Below are 15,950 nucleotides of genomic sequence, written 5' to 3'. Positions count from 1 at the left end.
CACGAATGCTCAATTATGGCCCTTGGCTTACTCAACCTCAGGAATTGAGTCACTATAGCCTCGGGTGAGCCTGCAGAGATTACTGCAGAGATTCTGGGTATTACTGTAGAAAGATGCTTGTCCTCGCCACCAAGGGAGGCGCTGATGTCACAAGACTTTGGTCCAAAACATGGGCTACACGAGTCGTAAGCCTACAGGTAGTGTGTATAATATGCATTTGATATCATATAGTGTCTCGTTTCCAAGGCCAAACCGCCGCCATGCCAGATACAGATGCACAGAAGCAGCAACAAAAAGAGAAGAGGAAACGCCATATCACACGGGCAACTAACTAGCCACCATGCAAAAACGTGTGATCAGATACTGAGATTGCTTAGATCGCGAGTGCGTAAGGATTCACAGGCCACAAATTTGTCCTGTGGGAGGGGTAACTGAGGAAATGGCTTGTGTCCCTGCAATGTGGGAGCTTGGTAAGTTAAGATGGTAAGGGGATGTAAAATGGTCTATCCAGCAGATCCGATGGAATGAATCTATGTGGATGAGTCCGAATCGGACTCGGAGTCTTCTTCGAGGACGATTCGCCTCATCACGCTCTTGTCGAAAAGGTCTATAGCAAAGCGTCGGGCTGGTAACCGGTAATGATGGCTTTCGAGAATGCAAAGGGCTTTGCGGAAGAGATGGACTTGGTGGAATCGTTCAGGTTGCTTGGATTTCATGCTGTAGGGGTCATTCATTAGATCTTGTCAATAAGAGGGGAAACGAATCCGTGAGAATACTGTACCTGTGCAAGTCACCCGCCGATCGCTTGGACAGAACGGTATTTCCCATGTCGACCATGAGTTTAAGGATCTTTTGATTGACGGGATCGGGATCCGTCGTAGCTTCCTTGAGTTTGTGTTGCGGAGTACGTCTTGAATCAGGATGGCGTCCAGGAAAAGAAATCTGACTAAGTTAGCTTGTGAAAGAGTAGTGGTGAGTCTACCATCTTACCAAGAAAAGCTGGCGGAAATCCGTTGGAAGACAGAAACCCAGCGACTCGCCATTTTGATCAATAGCCGAGTCCCATCCTAGATCTCGCAACACCCTCAACCCGTGTTTGCTCCTGGAAATGAGTCCCAAAACGAAGAAAGCTGTGCCTCGCATGGTCAAGACACCAGCTCGTAGAGCAATTGCCACGATACGCTGCACAATCTCTGGTTCTAAGAATGGCGCACCAAGCTCCATGGATCCAACATTGCCCACAGCCCAAAGACACCCCTTGACTTTGAGAAGGACCTCGGTGTCTTCTTCCTCCAGGCGGAAATCGCGGATCGTCCAGGCAAACTCATTGAAGTGCCCAGATTGTTCAAGCAGCTTACACCCCTCAGCCGTTCGAGCAAGTTCACGGTAAAAGTGTGGTGGGACAACGCCGACATCTTGCAGGTCGACCAAGTCCTCCGGCGCAAAACTATTACGCCGTGGCTGGTCGACATAGGCACGGGACAGAGCGGCTTCCACAAGGCCAACATATGAGTCGTTCCGACCGAGGAACCAGTCATCCATTTCTTGAGTGATATAGTCCAGGCCGTCCAGATAGTGATAGCCGACAGAAGTCGATAGGAAGCGGAGGAGAAGAGGGGCTCCAATTTCTCCCAGGTGATCAAGGGAAGGGCGGCACTTGACCACGAACTCGAGATAATCACGCTGGTTGCACGCCTCTTCGAGGATCTTTACAGCAATTTGGCAGACTGTCACGTCGGGATCGTACAGCTGGGTCACAAGAAGCTTAACGACCCATTCTGCATTGCCAATGGCCATCTGCGGTGACAGTGAGACATCTCCGACAGCATATTTCCGGAGGAGCTTTGTAGCAAAGATTCGTATGTCTTTTGAGCCAATGGTGAGGGCTTTTGAAAGCATGACTCGAAGATGGCTTGCACGGCTATAATCCATATTTCCGAGCAATGTCTGAATCAAGTCGTTCCGGTCTTGCAGTTCAATGATGTGATAGAACATATTGAGCATGTGCCACCTTTCCATCATGAGCAACCCACTGGCATCGGCGCTTAGCGTCCCCAGCATTGCAAAATAGCCACCGCTCAGCGTGTTGACCATTTGCTCTCGTGAGAACAAGGGAGATGCAGAAGTCAGGCCACTCATACGGTCCAATTGCGCCAAACACTCTGCAACCTGCCGCAAGAACTTGTTCTCGGCCAGGTATTTGATACCCTCAGCAGACATGACGAGGGTCCGCATCAAGGCGCAGCCTGTTCGGACATATCGTTGGTTCGGTTTTGTGTTTGGGACCATGGCGAATCTGTATTTGAAGGGCCGGTAGAACCCAAGAAGACGCTTCATGAATTTAGAGCCCTTGATCGCTTCATCCATTCGTTTGGGGTTTGTGAGAGGACCTTCAACAAGACGATGGATGAGGTCCCATTTCCATTTCATATAGTTGACAGAATTCAACACGTGTGTCTCTAGAATGGCGTTTCGGAATGTTTGTTCGTCCATGGATGGGCTGAGTTTGTCTTTGGCCTGTTCACCGGGTAGCAAAGAGACTGACAGATCGGGATCCAAGTTGTATCGGCCCGCTCCACCAGAATATCCGCCCGAGCGCGCCAAAGTTCGGTTGATGCTTTCGATCTGGAAGATCGTCGAAGTTGAGACGTCGTGTTTCTCCATGTCGAATTGAATGGCAGGAGGAAGAAGGTGTGCAAGAACCTGCAGGTTTGCACTGATGGCTGCTGGCAACGAATGATGGGCCATTTTGAGAACTTCGGTAAGGAGAAGAGTGGCTTTGCGTCGTAACGAAAGATCAGTCTCATCTTCAATAAGATCTGAGAGCGCCTGAGGTAAGCCAGCCGCGATCAAAGCTGCCAGGATAAGAGTCGAAAAGTGTGCCGTAAGATCAAACTTGTTTGTTCCACTATCATGATAAGTCCGGTTGCTCTTGGAGTCTGTATCGGACCGCAAATTTGAAACTCGCCCATAAGTTGTGAGCCTTCTGCCGGCAAGGAAAGAAGATGACCATGATGGTGGCTTTATCCGCAAGGCATCGAACAATAGCTCGAGAATCAAATCACGAGCTTGGGTATCAGGGTAATGAAGGGATTCGAGGAGAGAGTGTAGTGGCTTGAATTCGTGCCTGGCGAGAATCACCAGACCCGGCCAGGTCTTTAGCATTGCGGAAATTGCACGCGCGGCAGACTTCAATCGTCCATTGCGCAAGGTGTCGGCTAGTGAATCAGTGAAAGGAGCCAGAACAGCTTCTAGCTCAGATCCTTGGAGATACTTCCGACTCCGGGGGGTATCGGTGACATGCAAAAAGCTCGAAATTAGACTCTCCGAGGCGCCAAATGTGCCTTCCGCGAGAGCATCGTGTAAGGCAGCAAATCCACCCGCCGAAGCAACAAGCTCAGGGTCCTTGACCAAAATCTCTGCCAATGTCATGATAGATATGTTCCGTAGGCGGTCATCGTGGTGTTCGGCGACAGAAACAATTGTGCGCACTATGGCACGAGATATTTCCTTTACGCCGTCCTTGACGTCGAGGAAAGCCCTCACAAACTTCAGGGCTTGCTCGCGCTCAATGCTTGCTTTGCTTTCCTTAACAAGTGACAGGATTACAAGCTCATCCGTGTGTAGGGCTCGAATCGTTTGGAGAGACTTGCGGTCCGCAATAGCGTAGCGGGTCAACCGATAGCCGGCTGCAACCTCCTCCTTGCTGTCACTAAGAAGCATCACCTGTACACGCAAGCCAAAGACGGGCCATGCCAGGTCGTACTTGAGAGTGGGATGCCGCTTGAACAATTCGACTAAGTTATTGGCACGCTCGACATAGAAATCAGGCGACATGCCCTCGATTTCCAGTGCCTGGAGTGTTTCCGAAAGGACATAGGTCGGCGACTCCATGTCTCCATCTTCTTCGTCGTCTTGATCATCCTCAAGAGACTCTGGTCCGATATTTAATGGGTTTCGCGACGGTGAGCGCATAGGACTTGTTCGGAAGAGACTAGACAGTCGGCTTCGAGGGGGAGTCGTGCCAGGCGCCTGCGCACGAAGCAGCTCTTCTTCCAACTCATGATGCAGCTCAGCCAACTTGCGGTTGGAGGAGCTCAATTCAGACTCCACCCTGAGGCGTTGTTCCTTGGTCTGTTTGGGTGGTTTTGCCAACAGAGCCTCGAGCATGTTCTCCGTCCCAGTCTTGATCTTCATCTCTTTCGCAATCTTGTCTCGAATGACGGCCTGGCGCTCTTCGGTCGTAGGGAGATCATCTTCGCCGATTGATCTGCTTGCTCGTCGCCCGTATGTGCCGTCAGGTCGTGGTGTGACGCTCCGGGAGGTCATGCTCTTGAGCTCCGCACTGAAGCTCCCCGGTCCGCCGAAGGACGGCGCCAACGAAGAGGCTCCTCTCGTGCCAGTCGTGGCACTTCCCCCGGAGCCTGATCGCCCAGTTCGTCCAATCTTCGAGAGTCCATCATTCCAACTCCCGTCCCCCGACCCGCCGTCCTGACTGAATGAGGAGCGACCATCGCCCAAGGCGCGGTGCTGGGTGGACGCGGAGAACGCTGAGTTATGTCCGGAAGCCATAGAGCTCCATTTAGCCGCCAAGGCTATCTATCACCTGTCGCAAATGTCCGAACGTTCGAGACGCCGCATTGAGGTGAAGAGGGGAAGGAGGTTCGTCGTGGAGCAAGGGCTCGTTTCGAGTGTCCGGGGGAGAGCGTAAGGGAGGAGACGTGGAGGGGGAAGGGCTCCGCGGTGTCACGGGTCGAGGTCCTGATGATCAGAGAACAACAATAGTTACCATCACAACTGACCCGCAGTCAACGAAGAGAGGAACATGAGACAGCGCAGACGATCTGCACGGATGCTCGTCCCACTCACTTCGGTTCAGCCTGATCGCGACCGAGAAACACATGGATGACTAAGGCATCTTATCGTGGGCCCGGGGCCCTGGGGTAACTTAGTTCTCCGCCAAGCTTGAATACTACATACATACCGTTCCGTCATCCTCTAATAATCTATTGGTGTGTTCCTTCATGACTGCCATGGTAAGTTGACATCCAATTGATTTAGTACGTCTTCCCCCGCATTAGTGTGTCGTGCCTGAGGGCTGGATTGTAACATATAGGTACTAGCCCAGCTAGCTAAACACGCATAGTCGAGACGGAGTGGATGCCGAAAGACAAGGCACCAAATTTGAAATAGATCCTGGCACCTTGGGATAAATCTATTTTCTATTCTTATGGATAGTATGGGACTGTCTAATTAGTGCATAATTTATGTGCTTGATCACCGACTCGATTTTAACTTGACGAACAGAATCATAATACCCCAGTCGGGAAGAATCACCCTCGGGAGATTGCTTTGGATAGCAAGGCACAAATGTCTTTGCAGGGGTTCATTCGGGACAGCCAAAGATTTGTTGACATCCCCCGAGCCTTTTTATTATTTTTGACTCTGCCACTGCACGGTGTCCTGGAACCGAGTCAATCATTAGATCGAAAAGTGATGACCTGCCTTGGAGGCGCTTGTACGCGTAGCCCACAGCCCCATGGGCGTTGCTGAGATGGGCCCTAGAACAATTTCGGGTACGCTCGTTTTCTAACTGCCTCCCTGGGGTGATGAAATCTCTCCATATGAAAAGCGGACTTGACCACCAAAAAAGAATGGAAAGAGAATGGATGTATCGACATTGAGTTATTTCTCACCTATATCACCTTGATCAATCCCGACTGGCACGAAACCCTTCATGGCCAGACATATACAACAGTTTAAATTCTTTCCATCAACTCAACATGCTTTTCGGGCTTCTTCCCCTCGTCCTCCCAGCGACGGCCTATACACCCGTCATCGTGGTTGAAACAAGCGAAGTAACCGTAACCCCAACCGACGTCGTCGTCAAAACCGCGACTTCTACGCCGACAGATGAGCCCGCTCTGCCTACTGCTACCTCGGAGGGGATCCTTACGGTCTCTTTATTATATCCAAGCTGGCTCAAATCAATCCTGGCAACGGCGATCCCGAGCACCTGGGAAGAGAGGCTCAAGACGGACGCGGCGTTTGAGGAAGCTGAATACGAGAGGGAGAGTGAGGGGATAATGCCGGCCTGGTATTCTCGTCTGCCTAGTGATGCCAAATACGCTTTGTCCAGCGAGAAGGCTGTCGAGCCTTCTGAAATCGTCGCGTTGGATTTGAGTCTCCTTGCCCAAGCAACCGAGGTTACTACTACTGCTTCCCCATCTGTCACCTCCTCGTCAACAACTGTGATTACGGGGGTCACTGTGTCCGGATCTCAGACGCTAAGTCGAAAATCGCGGGGACGTCGACGTCCACTGGTGGCGCGCCTGGTGCTACTGGAGGGCTTGTTGCGGGTATTGCAGGTGCTGCTGGTATCCTTGGGCTCGCTCTTGCGTTGTAAAGGATTGGGGCGGATGGTCAACTCCAATGGGGTATCTAACTTAATTGAATCTGTATATGGTTTATTCAGGCTTACTTGGGAATAACAGTAGGGAAAAAGTAATTCAGTCAGGTTGCATTAAGAATATAATAAGTTTTCATAGCGCTAAATCGAAGCCAACACCTCTCCTGGGTATTGGCTTCTATCATACAGTGGCATAAGACCCCCGCATATCCCAAGACCTATCGTACATCGCCCTGATACTAAGATTTGTTCTCAGTCTTCTCCAGAATCGTCTTCATCATTTCGTTTCCAAGCTTGGCAGCCTCGGGGAATTGAGGAGCAAAGTACTGCGCAATCCGCTCGAAACGATCCCGGTAAGACTCGAAGTCACCGAAGGAGACGCAATCGGACCATGCCTAGAAAAGGTTAGCACAATCCACACTAAGGATATTTCTGCAGAGCGAGTTTCCAAGTATCATATTCAAGACTCACCCGTGCAGCAAATGTAAACTCGAGGTCGTCGGAGCGGAAAGTATTATCATCAATGGCAGTGTCTAGGGCCTCATCCAGGAGTTCGGGGTTGCGGAATAGGTACTCGGTCACACCGAGCCATAGACGGAAAAGCTGCAAATGGATTAGAAACAGAAATTCTGGCGACTTGCATGAGCGACCTGCTTGATACGTACCGGCGTGGAGCAAATCATATGGTCATAGGGAACGATGCCAAGTTTCGACCAACAATCGACAATGGCAAGAAGACTCAAATGGCTATTTGGAGGTGACTTCTCTCGAGTCTGGTTGGACAGAGAGAAGCGATCTAGCACCTCATCCTTCAACAACAGATCTTGTCCTTCCGTACCCTCCTTGAACACCGAGGCACCGGCAGCCTTCACCCGACGCTTGAGTTCCTCGCGGTGTCCTCCAATCATCAACTTGTATAGTTCGGTCACGGAATCGGCATACTGGCGAATCTGCTGTTTGGCGGCCGGATTGAGGATAGCAAGACCGGCATAGACGTGCCATTTGTTCGAGTAGATGCGGAGGGTGATATTGATCTTGACGTTTTCGATGCCGCCAACCCATCGCGAGATTTCCCAGGGAAACTGGTTGTTGGCCTGCCATGCGGTTCCCATACTCAAAAAAGCAGCGTGGGTCACGGCTTGCGTGTCGGCGGTGATACGATCGTGCATTTCGCCGGTGAGATAGACATGTTTGGATCCGAACGACGATAGGATCTCATCGACAAATCGGAGGCTTTCGTCCGACGCCCGGTGTTGAATTAAGACCTGTGATTAACGCCATGTTAATGACCAAGACCAGTCTGGATTGAAATGCGGCGTGGGTAGTGCCCTACCAACGGCTGGCCCTTGGGATTCACTTTGGGTCCATGCAGCGAATGGCATGATACGATCTCTACGTCAGAAGGCAGGTGCTTTTCGAATGCTGCAAGCTCGGGGGCCTTGCAGGAGGTCTGACCACCGACGATGGCGCCCTCTTTGGTAGCTTTTGAATTGAAATGGTCGAGTCAGAAAAGATATGCCTTTCCCTTTCAGGGGGATATGAAGCCTGAATTGGGCCTTGCAAACGGGGTTTAACTGGGTCGCAAAACATACATGGCCCGTACTGTGCAACGACTCGGTCGATGACGCCGGCCTCTACACTGTAAAGAATAAAGTCGCTAATTCTGGAAACGAGATGGCCATTCGGGAATATGGTAACCAAGGGCTAATATACGATATGAGTATCTGGCTGGATGATGGTCCCAGCGGGAGACGTACTTGAGAAGCGAACTCTTGTTGCAGAGATTCATAATTCTCAGGTCTGTCACACGCATTGATTCTTTGGGGGAAAATAATAGTATTTATGTTAGTAAAAAATATTCCTCATTTCGCTTCAGCATGGTTGCAGAAGCAAGGATCAGGAATTCCATGTGGAAGATGGAAAAAGCCTATTCAAGAATCACTCGTTAGCACCGTGTCTTGATGAGAAACAGCAAGAGTGAGGCAGAAATGGAAGAAGTTTTTCCAAGTAGTTCAGACACGAAAAATTTAAGGTAGCGAGTATTTTACATCATCGACGGCCCAGCAATCACCCACCGACCAGAATGGCGTGGCAGGTGACCGCCAAACCATGCTCGAGCCAAATGCACTCAAGTCATCATTTGGAGGAAAGGGGAGAGAAAGTGAAGAAGCAGAATAAGGAGGAGTAGGAGCTTACCATTCAAGCTGGTCGCCAGCCGTCTTCCTGTCAGGGCGCGACAGAAAGACAGCGGGTGAGGAAGGGTGGGGATTTACCTCCATCCTGCATCGCTCAGGCGCTGGGAATACATCTTGCCCATATCGCCCATACCGATGATGCCGATTGAGGCATCCTGCTTGGTGCGTCCCATCCTGGCAGTGACTCTCGCTCGCAGCGTCGTCGTGGCACACAAGAGCTTAGACTCTCGAAACGTGGGCTGGTAGTTAGTAGAAAAACTCAATGTGTTCTCAGTCTGATCACTCCAGCTCCCATTGAGTGGATGAAGAGTGTGACGAACAATTGGCAATGTTGGGAAGCAACGTTGAGAAGTGAAGAGAAAATTTTAAATAGGCAAGCGAAGCTGACCGGCTCACCGCCCACAGACCCACTTTACTGCCGTATTTCTGCCTCAGGCGTTAACTTCGGTCCACTCGCTTGCCTGACTTCTCGGGCCAATCACCGTGAAGCAGCACGCGAGGGCACACACCCACTTTTTTCGATCTTCAACTTTGCGAACTTTTCCTTCTTCTCCTCCATATTCCATCCACGACAACCCCCATCCATACATTCGCAATGGCTCCCAAGAAGGCTCCCGCCGCCGCTAAGGAGAACGTCTCCCTCGGCCCCCTCGCTGGTGATGGTACGTTGAAAACGACCTTTTTGTGTGATCCGATCAATCTCGAAAATCGTCAGTCTAACTCGATCTGCGCATGAAACAGGCAAGCTCGTTTTCGGTGTTGCCCGCATCTTCGCCTCCTTCAACGACACCTTCGTTCACGTCACTGATCTTTCGTACGTTCCTATTCTTCCGATTTCTCCACAAGCCTGTTTGCGCCCGGCCTGGTCAACTCCATTGGAGGCCCCAAGCCCCAGCCGCCGCGGGACGTTCAACGATGTGGACAACATAATGAAGAATTCTAGCTGACATGATCTCTAACAGCGGCCGTGAAACCATCGTCCGTGTTACCGGTGGTATGAAGGTCAAGGCTGACCGTGACGAGTCCTCCCCCTACGCCGCCATGCTGGCTGCTCAGGACGTCGCTGTCCGCTGCAAGGAGCTCGGCATCAACGCCCTCCACATCAAGATCCGTGCCACTGGTGGTAACGGCACCAAGACCCCTGGTCCCGGTGCCCAGTCCGCCCTCCGTGCCCTTGCCCGTTCCGGCATGCGCATTGGCCGTATCGAGGACGTGACCCCCACCCCCTCCGACTCTACTCGTCGCAAGGGTGGTCGCCGCGGTCGTCGTCTGTAGACGTGTGGGGTCTCTTTCTTCTCCGACTGCGACTTCATTGCGTGGCTGGACTGGAGGCTTCCTGCAGGGTCTACTTGCACTTGTGGATGGAATAAACGCGAAGAACGGCCCTTATTGCCTGGTCTTCAGATATTTTCATGCCCTGAAAAGTTCTTCTCAGTTTTAGCGGTTGGCATAGGTAGTCTGTTATGACCACTTGAATCAATTGACTGTGTCTGAGTATATATCATTATTATTCGTTTCGTAGATTCGTAGATATTTGTACTCTTTGAGGATTGTTGCACCTAATTGTAGACTTCTCGATTTTCAAGGAACTCGGCGCAGATATCAGGTGCGGGGAGCTATCGCCCCGCGATAAAAAGATGCGACATCTCGAGTGAGAACCCCTCCAACCAAGACATTGCGAGTTACCTTCCTCGTACTCCCTGCACATTACTTTGACTGGGAACAATCATTCGCTCGTCCGAGAACATCAGTTCTATGTCTCCTTGAACCGTCCCTCCTTTCCATCTGGACTTGACATCAGCGACGCGCCGCGTCCTCCCAGTTGGACAATTATTCAAGCAAACCACCTCGATCCTGCCCACACGACTCCGATTTGCCTAACACCCCCGGAAACACCGAGCTTGCAACACCCGAAAGCCCAGGATCCCCGTCAACAACAATGCCTCCATCCCACCAGCCGTCACCGACAATCCTCCTCCCCCAGCTCCCCCCAAAGACCCTAGTCGGTATTGACCTCGTCGCATTCTCCTCCACCGCAAATTTCCACGGAATAAGAGACCTACCGAGAGGCTGGCACTTTCTGTACACCGGTACAACAGAGAGCTTTTCGCTCCGATGTGGTGCATGGTTCTACGTGGGTGATATCAGCTGCGCGGGGAAAGGCGACAACGAGACTGCGCTCGTGGTAGCGCAAGGGCCGCAAGCACTTGCTCCGGAGATCTATATTTGGAAATGGGACACGCAGACAGAGTCACTGTCTTCGTTGACGGGTGACAATGACGCGGATCGTCAGGAGGTTATGCGCTACAAGGCAAACCTGGGCGCGCTCTGGCAGAGCGGGGGACTGTTCCGGTTTCGAAGTCGGGTATCCCCAGCTATGTTGTCGAATAAGCCCGGGTCAGCGCCGGCTGAGGCCCGTCAAGCTGAAGAAAATGAGGAAACTGAGGAGGATGGGCGCAGAGATTGGCGACAGCTTACGGATCGGCTATCACCTGAGCTTATGTCACGCATTATTGGCGATCCGGAGGTGGATATCGATGGCCATCCGCGGTGGATGGTTACTTCTGCCAGCACGGCCAATCGCGATGCTGATCATATCCCCGGAGTTGACTCGCCGGCCGTGGAAGAAGAGCCAAATTCAGGGAAGATTTTGGAGCAAGAAAAAGAGTTCGGCTTCCTTCCTATAGATCTGAAGCGAACGTGGCGAGAAGGCGCTATCGGACGTGAAAGGACAGAAGCTGCTCAGGATAAGTCTTGGGCTTTGGGTGATTTGGTATTCAAGTACTCCAGTCGTGTACCGGGGGAGGTCACCGTCGATGAGCGAACTGGTGAAGCACAGTTGCTCGGAGAGCTCCAATTCACATTCCTCATGGTATTGACCATGATGAACTTCTCCTGTCTTCAGCAATGGAAAAGACTGCTCGAGCTGATCTTGACATGTCGGCGAGCAATCATGGATAGAGAAGCGTTTATGAGTGAGGTGCTTCGCTTGCTGCTACGACAACTTGAAAGATGCGACGATGTCGAGGGCGGACTCTTCGAGATCGATGGTGATGAAGGAGGGGAATTCTTGCGCAATCTGCTCACGAAGATTAGACAATCGGTTGACGAAGTCATTCCTCAGGGAACTGAGTCAATGGTCAAGACGGAGCTTGACAAATTGGAAGTATGGGTTAAAGAGGAGTATGATTGGGAGCTGAAGCGCGACTCCATTGTGAGAAGGGGAATGCTACAACTGGAAGATGGCGAGGAAATTGAGATGGAAATGGCCGATAATGACGCAGATGAGGAAACGGGTGAATATGCTCCCATGATAGTTGATTTGGAGGAACATGATAATGTTTCAGTGGCGGAACTGGAAGAAGAGGATGAGGCCTCGGACCTCGAAGATACGAGGTATTGATTGGCAGATCTATCATTCACCAGCCTCACACGGCTTTTTCAGGATTACGAGATAAAATAATAGACACTTCCCACTTTCGGCGACACAATGACACTTCTCATAACAAGGGTTCGCCTTTATGTTTCTATTCATGCCTGGACTCCGAAGACTATGTACACAATGAATCCCAATAGCTCATAAACAAACGTCAAAATCTAAACACTAATCACCAGAATGAAAGATCTGACAGATATCGGGTCAGATCGAGCATAGATAGCTCTCTATATCTATTCCTCCTCCTCAACGACGTAGGCCCAGTCGTGCTCCTCCTTGCCGTACATAATGGCCTCCAACCAAGACTTGATCTGGGCAGCGTAACCAGCAGGCTCGCCATCCTTGCCGAGGGTGCTGATATCGTTATCATTATTGCGGATCATAGCAACGGGAGTGATGAAGTACTGTACAATCATTGTTAGTTCCCATGAATGCCGTCATCATATGTCCTCGATCAACTTACAGCAGTGCCAGAAACAAAAGACTCAAGGATACGACCCTCCTGAGCAGCCTTCTCAATCTCGGAAATAGTCAAAGTCCGCTCAACGACCTGCAGCGGAGCAAGCTTGCCGACAAACTGCTCCGACAGACGCTCGCGCACAAGCTCCAACACACTGCGGCGAGTCACACCAGGCAAGATCAGCTGGCTCTCCAAAGGAGCAGTGACAAGCTCCAGGCGACCAGTGTCGGCATTGTGCCAGATAATAAAGAAGTTGCTAGCGCCGGCCTCGGTGACCTGGCGGTCCTCGCCGAAGAGCCAGAGAATCTGGTCGAAGCCCATGGCCTGAGCCTTACCGTGAGACTGCAGAGAAGGGCCGTAGTTGGCGCCGAGCTTGGCCCAGCCGAAACCACCGGGCCAGGCACGGATGGAGTCGGGGCTGGAGGCGAAGAGCTTGAGGCCCTTGGACACGGTCTCGCCTTCCTTCTTCATCTTGGTGAAGTCGGGCCAGGGGACGGCAATGATGAAGAGGAGAGCTTCCTTGGGGACCTGAACACCCAGGTGAGGACCGTTACCAATGACGGTAGGGCGGATGTACAGGAACGAGCCGGGGCGATCCTTGGGAAGCCAGCCTAGAGAGGTGTTAGTCAATAAAAGATTACATGCGAGGAGAGCAAGGCAGTCACATACGAGGGCCATCGATCTGCATCAACTTGGCAACCAGCTTCTTCATCTCATCGAACTTGAAGCCAGGCAGCGATGTGCGCTGAGAAGAGGTGTTCAGACGCTCGCCGTTCAGGTCTGGGCGGAACAGACGCAGCTTGCCATCATAGCCGCGGTAAACCTTCATGCCCTCGAAGCACTCGGTGGCGTAGTGGAGGCAGGAAGCAGTGGGCGGGACGCTCAGGTTCTGATAGGGCTTGACTTCGGGGGTTTCCCAGCCGTTGTTGACAGTCCATCGCACGGTGACCATGTGGTCGGTGCAGTAAGAGTGGCTCAACTCCTCGGGGGAGCCAGGCAGAGGCACATCCCGCAGGTTAGTGGAGCGAGTGATCTTGAAGTTGGAGCCATCCAGCTCGGCAACATTGGGTGCGATAGAACCCATTGTGAATGTGTGAGACGATATGGTTGAGGGGATTCAATTGGATTTGAAGGATTGATAACCAGAGCACTCCTTCGCTTTTTGAAGAAGAATGTCTAGGATTAACTCGCAATGTGAGTCACCAAGATCAGGTCGTAGGGCGGGGAACGATATGTTTTCTCCGGAGAAGGAGTTGATGCAATTGGAATGATAGTGTAACAGTCGGTGTGCAGGCCGCTTGGAAATTGGATTTGTATATTATTGAGTAGGAATTGAAAGGCAAAACTTGAGGGATCCTCTGTAATTTTATGGTCCATCGGTTTGCCCCGGGCCCTGAATCAGGGAACTATCAAGGCCGAGCCGAAAAAAGTTTTTTTCTCCATTTCGCCGCTCGGGAAGAACATTCTTTAAATTTTCGTTATCGGCTTCCATCGAATTGAACGCTGCAGGAAGTATAGTCTTCGTAACTTATCTACAAAACGAGAGCCTTGCATGTCAAACTATCATACACGATGCCCCTTGTAGAAATTTGTGCGATATCTTGTACTACCGTACTAGGGCGGCAGGGATGTTGCACGCCCTTCAATGACAACAAGCGGGGGGAAACTGATAATCGAAGGATTGATCGGGATCCACTTTACGGTAGCGTGCCGATGATAGCCGAAAGAGGCGCGGTAGATGAGATAGAGACTGATCAAGCTATGAAGAATAATGATTGTAGATTTGGGTTGTAATATTGGGACCTGTGATTTACTAGGGGTGGGTTCCTTGCAGGCTTCAAGTGATCTGCAGACACAGTGAATTTGTGGTCTGAGGAAGTTTAGAGGACTACATAACCTAGTGTCTGCCTAGGACATGGTGAAATTGGCTGCAATTCATTGATCTGGGCTAAATCTGGGGAGAAAATGGATGTACTCGTATAGCCAGCCATGGTTAATTAACTCTTTAGGTTTCTTGTCTGATCAGGGAAGGTGAGACAAGGCTGTAAATTGAAGAAAGGGTCTCGTGCTCCTAACAGAGCCTTGGTCAAAGAGCTCATCCGTGAATCCGCCCCCAAGGTTCATTAACACAACACCAACCCCGCCACAATACACCAGTCCCAATTCCATCTAGTCGCCTGAACCACATCGTCCACATTCAACATGCCGATTTTACTGTCAACCAGAAATTGCCAGAGTTTCATACGCAGACTCACAGGCCAGGAAGGGATACTCCAGAACCGAGAGACCAAGCCTCTTTCTGAAGCCGCGCTAATCATTTTCTCCATAGTCCGCTTCTGGTCTTCTGTTGGGCCCCATGCCCATACAGTTCCGACTGCTTTCTTCAAAGAGGCGCTGGCGTAGTAAGAGTTTCCTGTTGTGTATGTAGAGTTCTGCGAGATCTCGTCCAGGGGGGCGTCGAAGAACACGTATCGATCGTGTTCTGCAACTACCTGATCGAATAATGTATTTCCGGTCCCGACGACGGTGATAGGGCCGCGAACTAGCGTCTTGCTGGTTCCATTCCAGTAGGATAACCAGCCGCCGGATATTAAGGGAGCTAGTTGATGGAGGATGACTGGCCATGTGGCATTCCCGTCTGTCTTGATGTCAATGAGGAGGCTGAGGGTTGCCGTGGGGTCAAGGTCGAAGATGCCAACTGAGGTATTCGTGGATGAGTTGGTGTTCAGGTTGGAAAGCATTGTTGTCAATGGGTCAACGTAAAGACTGTTTAGTGTACGATCCGATGATAAAGAGTTCTTCCGATGGCCAACAAGAAGGCTGTTGCCGTCGAGCCAAACATCCGCCTCTACACCTGTACATCCTGCTGCAATAGCCTCGTATAGAGGGACTGAACGCCAGTAGTCATTATGCGAGTGACAGGATACAGGTGTGATCCCTTGACTGAAGTCTTTTGGCCAGGGATTTAGTGCAGTGACTGAATCCGAGGGTTGTTTCCATGTCTGGACAATTCTTTGTAGTCCATTCGAAGGGACCGAGGGTCTGAGTCGATCAATCAGTGTAAGGACGAGCGAGAACCACACTCTGCGAGAAATATGTGTTAATATCAACGCTTTATCGGTGGATAAAAAAAAGACCTACAGTACAGCAATACCACCCACAATGATGATAAGAAGGAGGGAAACAAGAAGGCGATTCCGTGTGGCTTTCTTCTTGCCCACGACTTTAGGATTGAGTTTTGATTTGAAGCTCACAAGCCACCGACGAGGACGCTCCTGATCATTTCTATAGCAAGGATGTATAGATTTGTTAGAGAGATCAGAGAGCTGTCGATCTGCCAAAGTTGTGTCGCTCAGTGAATCCGAGTGACGAGAAGGAAGAGGGTAGAAAAGCGGAGGCACAACCATGATTGCAATATTTCTCTCAAGTTTATCTCTCAACGTAGGGACA

The 15,950-nt window shown here is 51.0% G+C and overlaps 7 protein-coding genes across 7 annotated transcripts; 3 read left to right on the top strand and 4 right to left on the bottom strand.

Annotated features, from left to right (window-relative positions):
* Positions 1-200: 200 nt before the first annotated feature.
* On the bottom strand, positions 201-4,572 carry N7473_005752 (putative cytosolic regulator Pianissimo; the record flags this gene model as incomplete). The annotated part of the gene is made up of 3 exons (XM_057151692.1): positions 201-717; positions 782-942; positions 991-4,572. 3 exons carry the CDS (start codon positions 4,570-4,572, stop codon positions 531-533), a joined length of 3,930 nt encoding a protein of 1,309 aa, XP_057009497.1. The 3' UTR covers positions 201-530.
* A 1,211-nt stretch (positions 4,573-5,783) lies between these two features.
* On the top strand, positions 5,784-6,406 carry N7473_005751 (uncharacterized protein; the record flags this gene model as incomplete). Its single annotated transcript, XM_057151691.1, has 2 exons — positions 5,784-6,263; positions 6,293-6,406. The coding sequence occupies 2 exons, from the start codon at positions 5,784-5,786 to the stop codon at positions 6,404-6,406; spliced, it is 594 nt and encodes a 197-aa protein (XP_057009496.1).
* Positions 6,407-6,648: 242 nt separating this feature from the next.
* N7473_005750 (prephenate dehydrogenase (NADP(+))) lies at positions 6,649-8,777 on the bottom strand (the record flags this gene model as incomplete). Its single annotated transcript, XM_057151690.1, has 7 exons — positions 6,649-6,804; positions 6,881-7,012; positions 7,075-7,674; positions 7,743-7,891; positions 8,002-8,113; positions 8,167-8,227; positions 8,683-8,777. 7 exons carry the CDS (start codon positions 8,775-8,777, stop codon positions 6,649-6,651), a joined length of 1,305 nt encoding a protein of 434 aa, XP_057009495.1.
* Positions 8,778-9,133: 356 nt separating this feature from the next.
* Positions 9,134-10,108, top strand: N7473_005749 (40S ribosomal protein uS11). The gene is made up of 3 exons (XM_057151689.1): positions 9,134-9,266; positions 9,346-9,418; positions 9,567-10,108. The coding sequence occupies exons 1-3, from the start codon at positions 9,200-9,202 to the stop codon at positions 9,877-9,879; spliced, it is 453 nt and encodes a 150-aa protein (XP_057009494.1). The 5' UTR covers positions 9,134-9,199; the 3' UTR covers positions 9,880-10,108.
* A 435-nt stretch (positions 10,109-10,543) lies between these two features.
* N7473_005748 (AAR2 splicing factor family protein) lies at positions 10,544-12,007 on the top strand (the record flags this gene model as incomplete). Its single annotated transcript, XM_057151688.1, has 1 exon — positions 10,544-12,007. One exon carries the CDS (start codon positions 10,544-10,546, stop codon positions 12,005-12,007), a length of 1,464 nt encoding a protein of 487 aa, XP_057009493.1.
* A 266-nt stretch (positions 12,008-12,273) lies between these two features.
* Positions 12,274-13,584, bottom strand: N7473_005747 (branched-chain amino acid aminotransferase, cytosolic; the record flags this gene model as incomplete). The annotated part of the gene is made up of 3 exons (XM_057151687.1): positions 12,274-12,444; positions 12,504-13,111; positions 13,170-13,584. 3 exons carry the CDS (start codon positions 13,582-13,584, stop codon positions 12,274-12,276), a joined length of 1,194 nt encoding a protein of 397 aa, XP_057009492.1.
* Positions 13,585-14,623: 1,039 nt separating this feature from the next.
* Positions 14,624-15,907, bottom strand: N7473_005746 (phosphatidylinositol-specific phospholipase C/glycerophosphodiester phosphodiesterase family protein; the record flags this gene model as incomplete). The annotated part of the gene is made up of 2 exons (XM_057151686.1): positions 14,624-15,584; positions 15,642-15,907. 2 exons carry the CDS (start codon positions 15,905-15,907, stop codon positions 14,624-14,626), a joined length of 1,227 nt encoding a protein of 408 aa, XP_057009491.1.
* Positions 15,908-15,950: the final 43 nt, after the last annotated feature.

Source organism: Penicillium subrubescens (genome assembly GCF_028828155.1).
Source record: "Penicillium subrubescens strain IBT 31985 chromosome Unknown utg000004l_segment0_segment0, whole genome shotgun sequence".
NCBI lineage: Eukaryota > Fungi > Ascomycota > Eurotiomycetes > Eurotiales > Aspergillaceae > Penicillium > Penicillium subrubescens.
The sequence above is the reverse complement of the archived record's forward strand: the minus strand, read 5'-3'. Positions and strand labels throughout refer to the sequence as shown.

Bases quoted from the DNA above. Each gene is read 5' to 3' on its own strand.
- N7473_005749 (XM_057151689.1), top strand. From the start codon at position 9,200: ATGGCTCCCAAGAAGGCTCCCGCCGCCGCTAAGGAGAACGTCTCCCTC. The intron at 9,267-9,345 runs GTACGTTGAAAA...CGCATGAAACAG, and splicing joins CGGCCCCCTCGCTGGTGATG to GCAAGCTCGTTTTCGGTGTT. The intron at 9,419-9,566 runs GTACGTTCCTAT...GATCTCTAACAG, and splicing joins GTTCACGTCACTGATCTTTC to CGGCCGTGAAACCATCGTCC.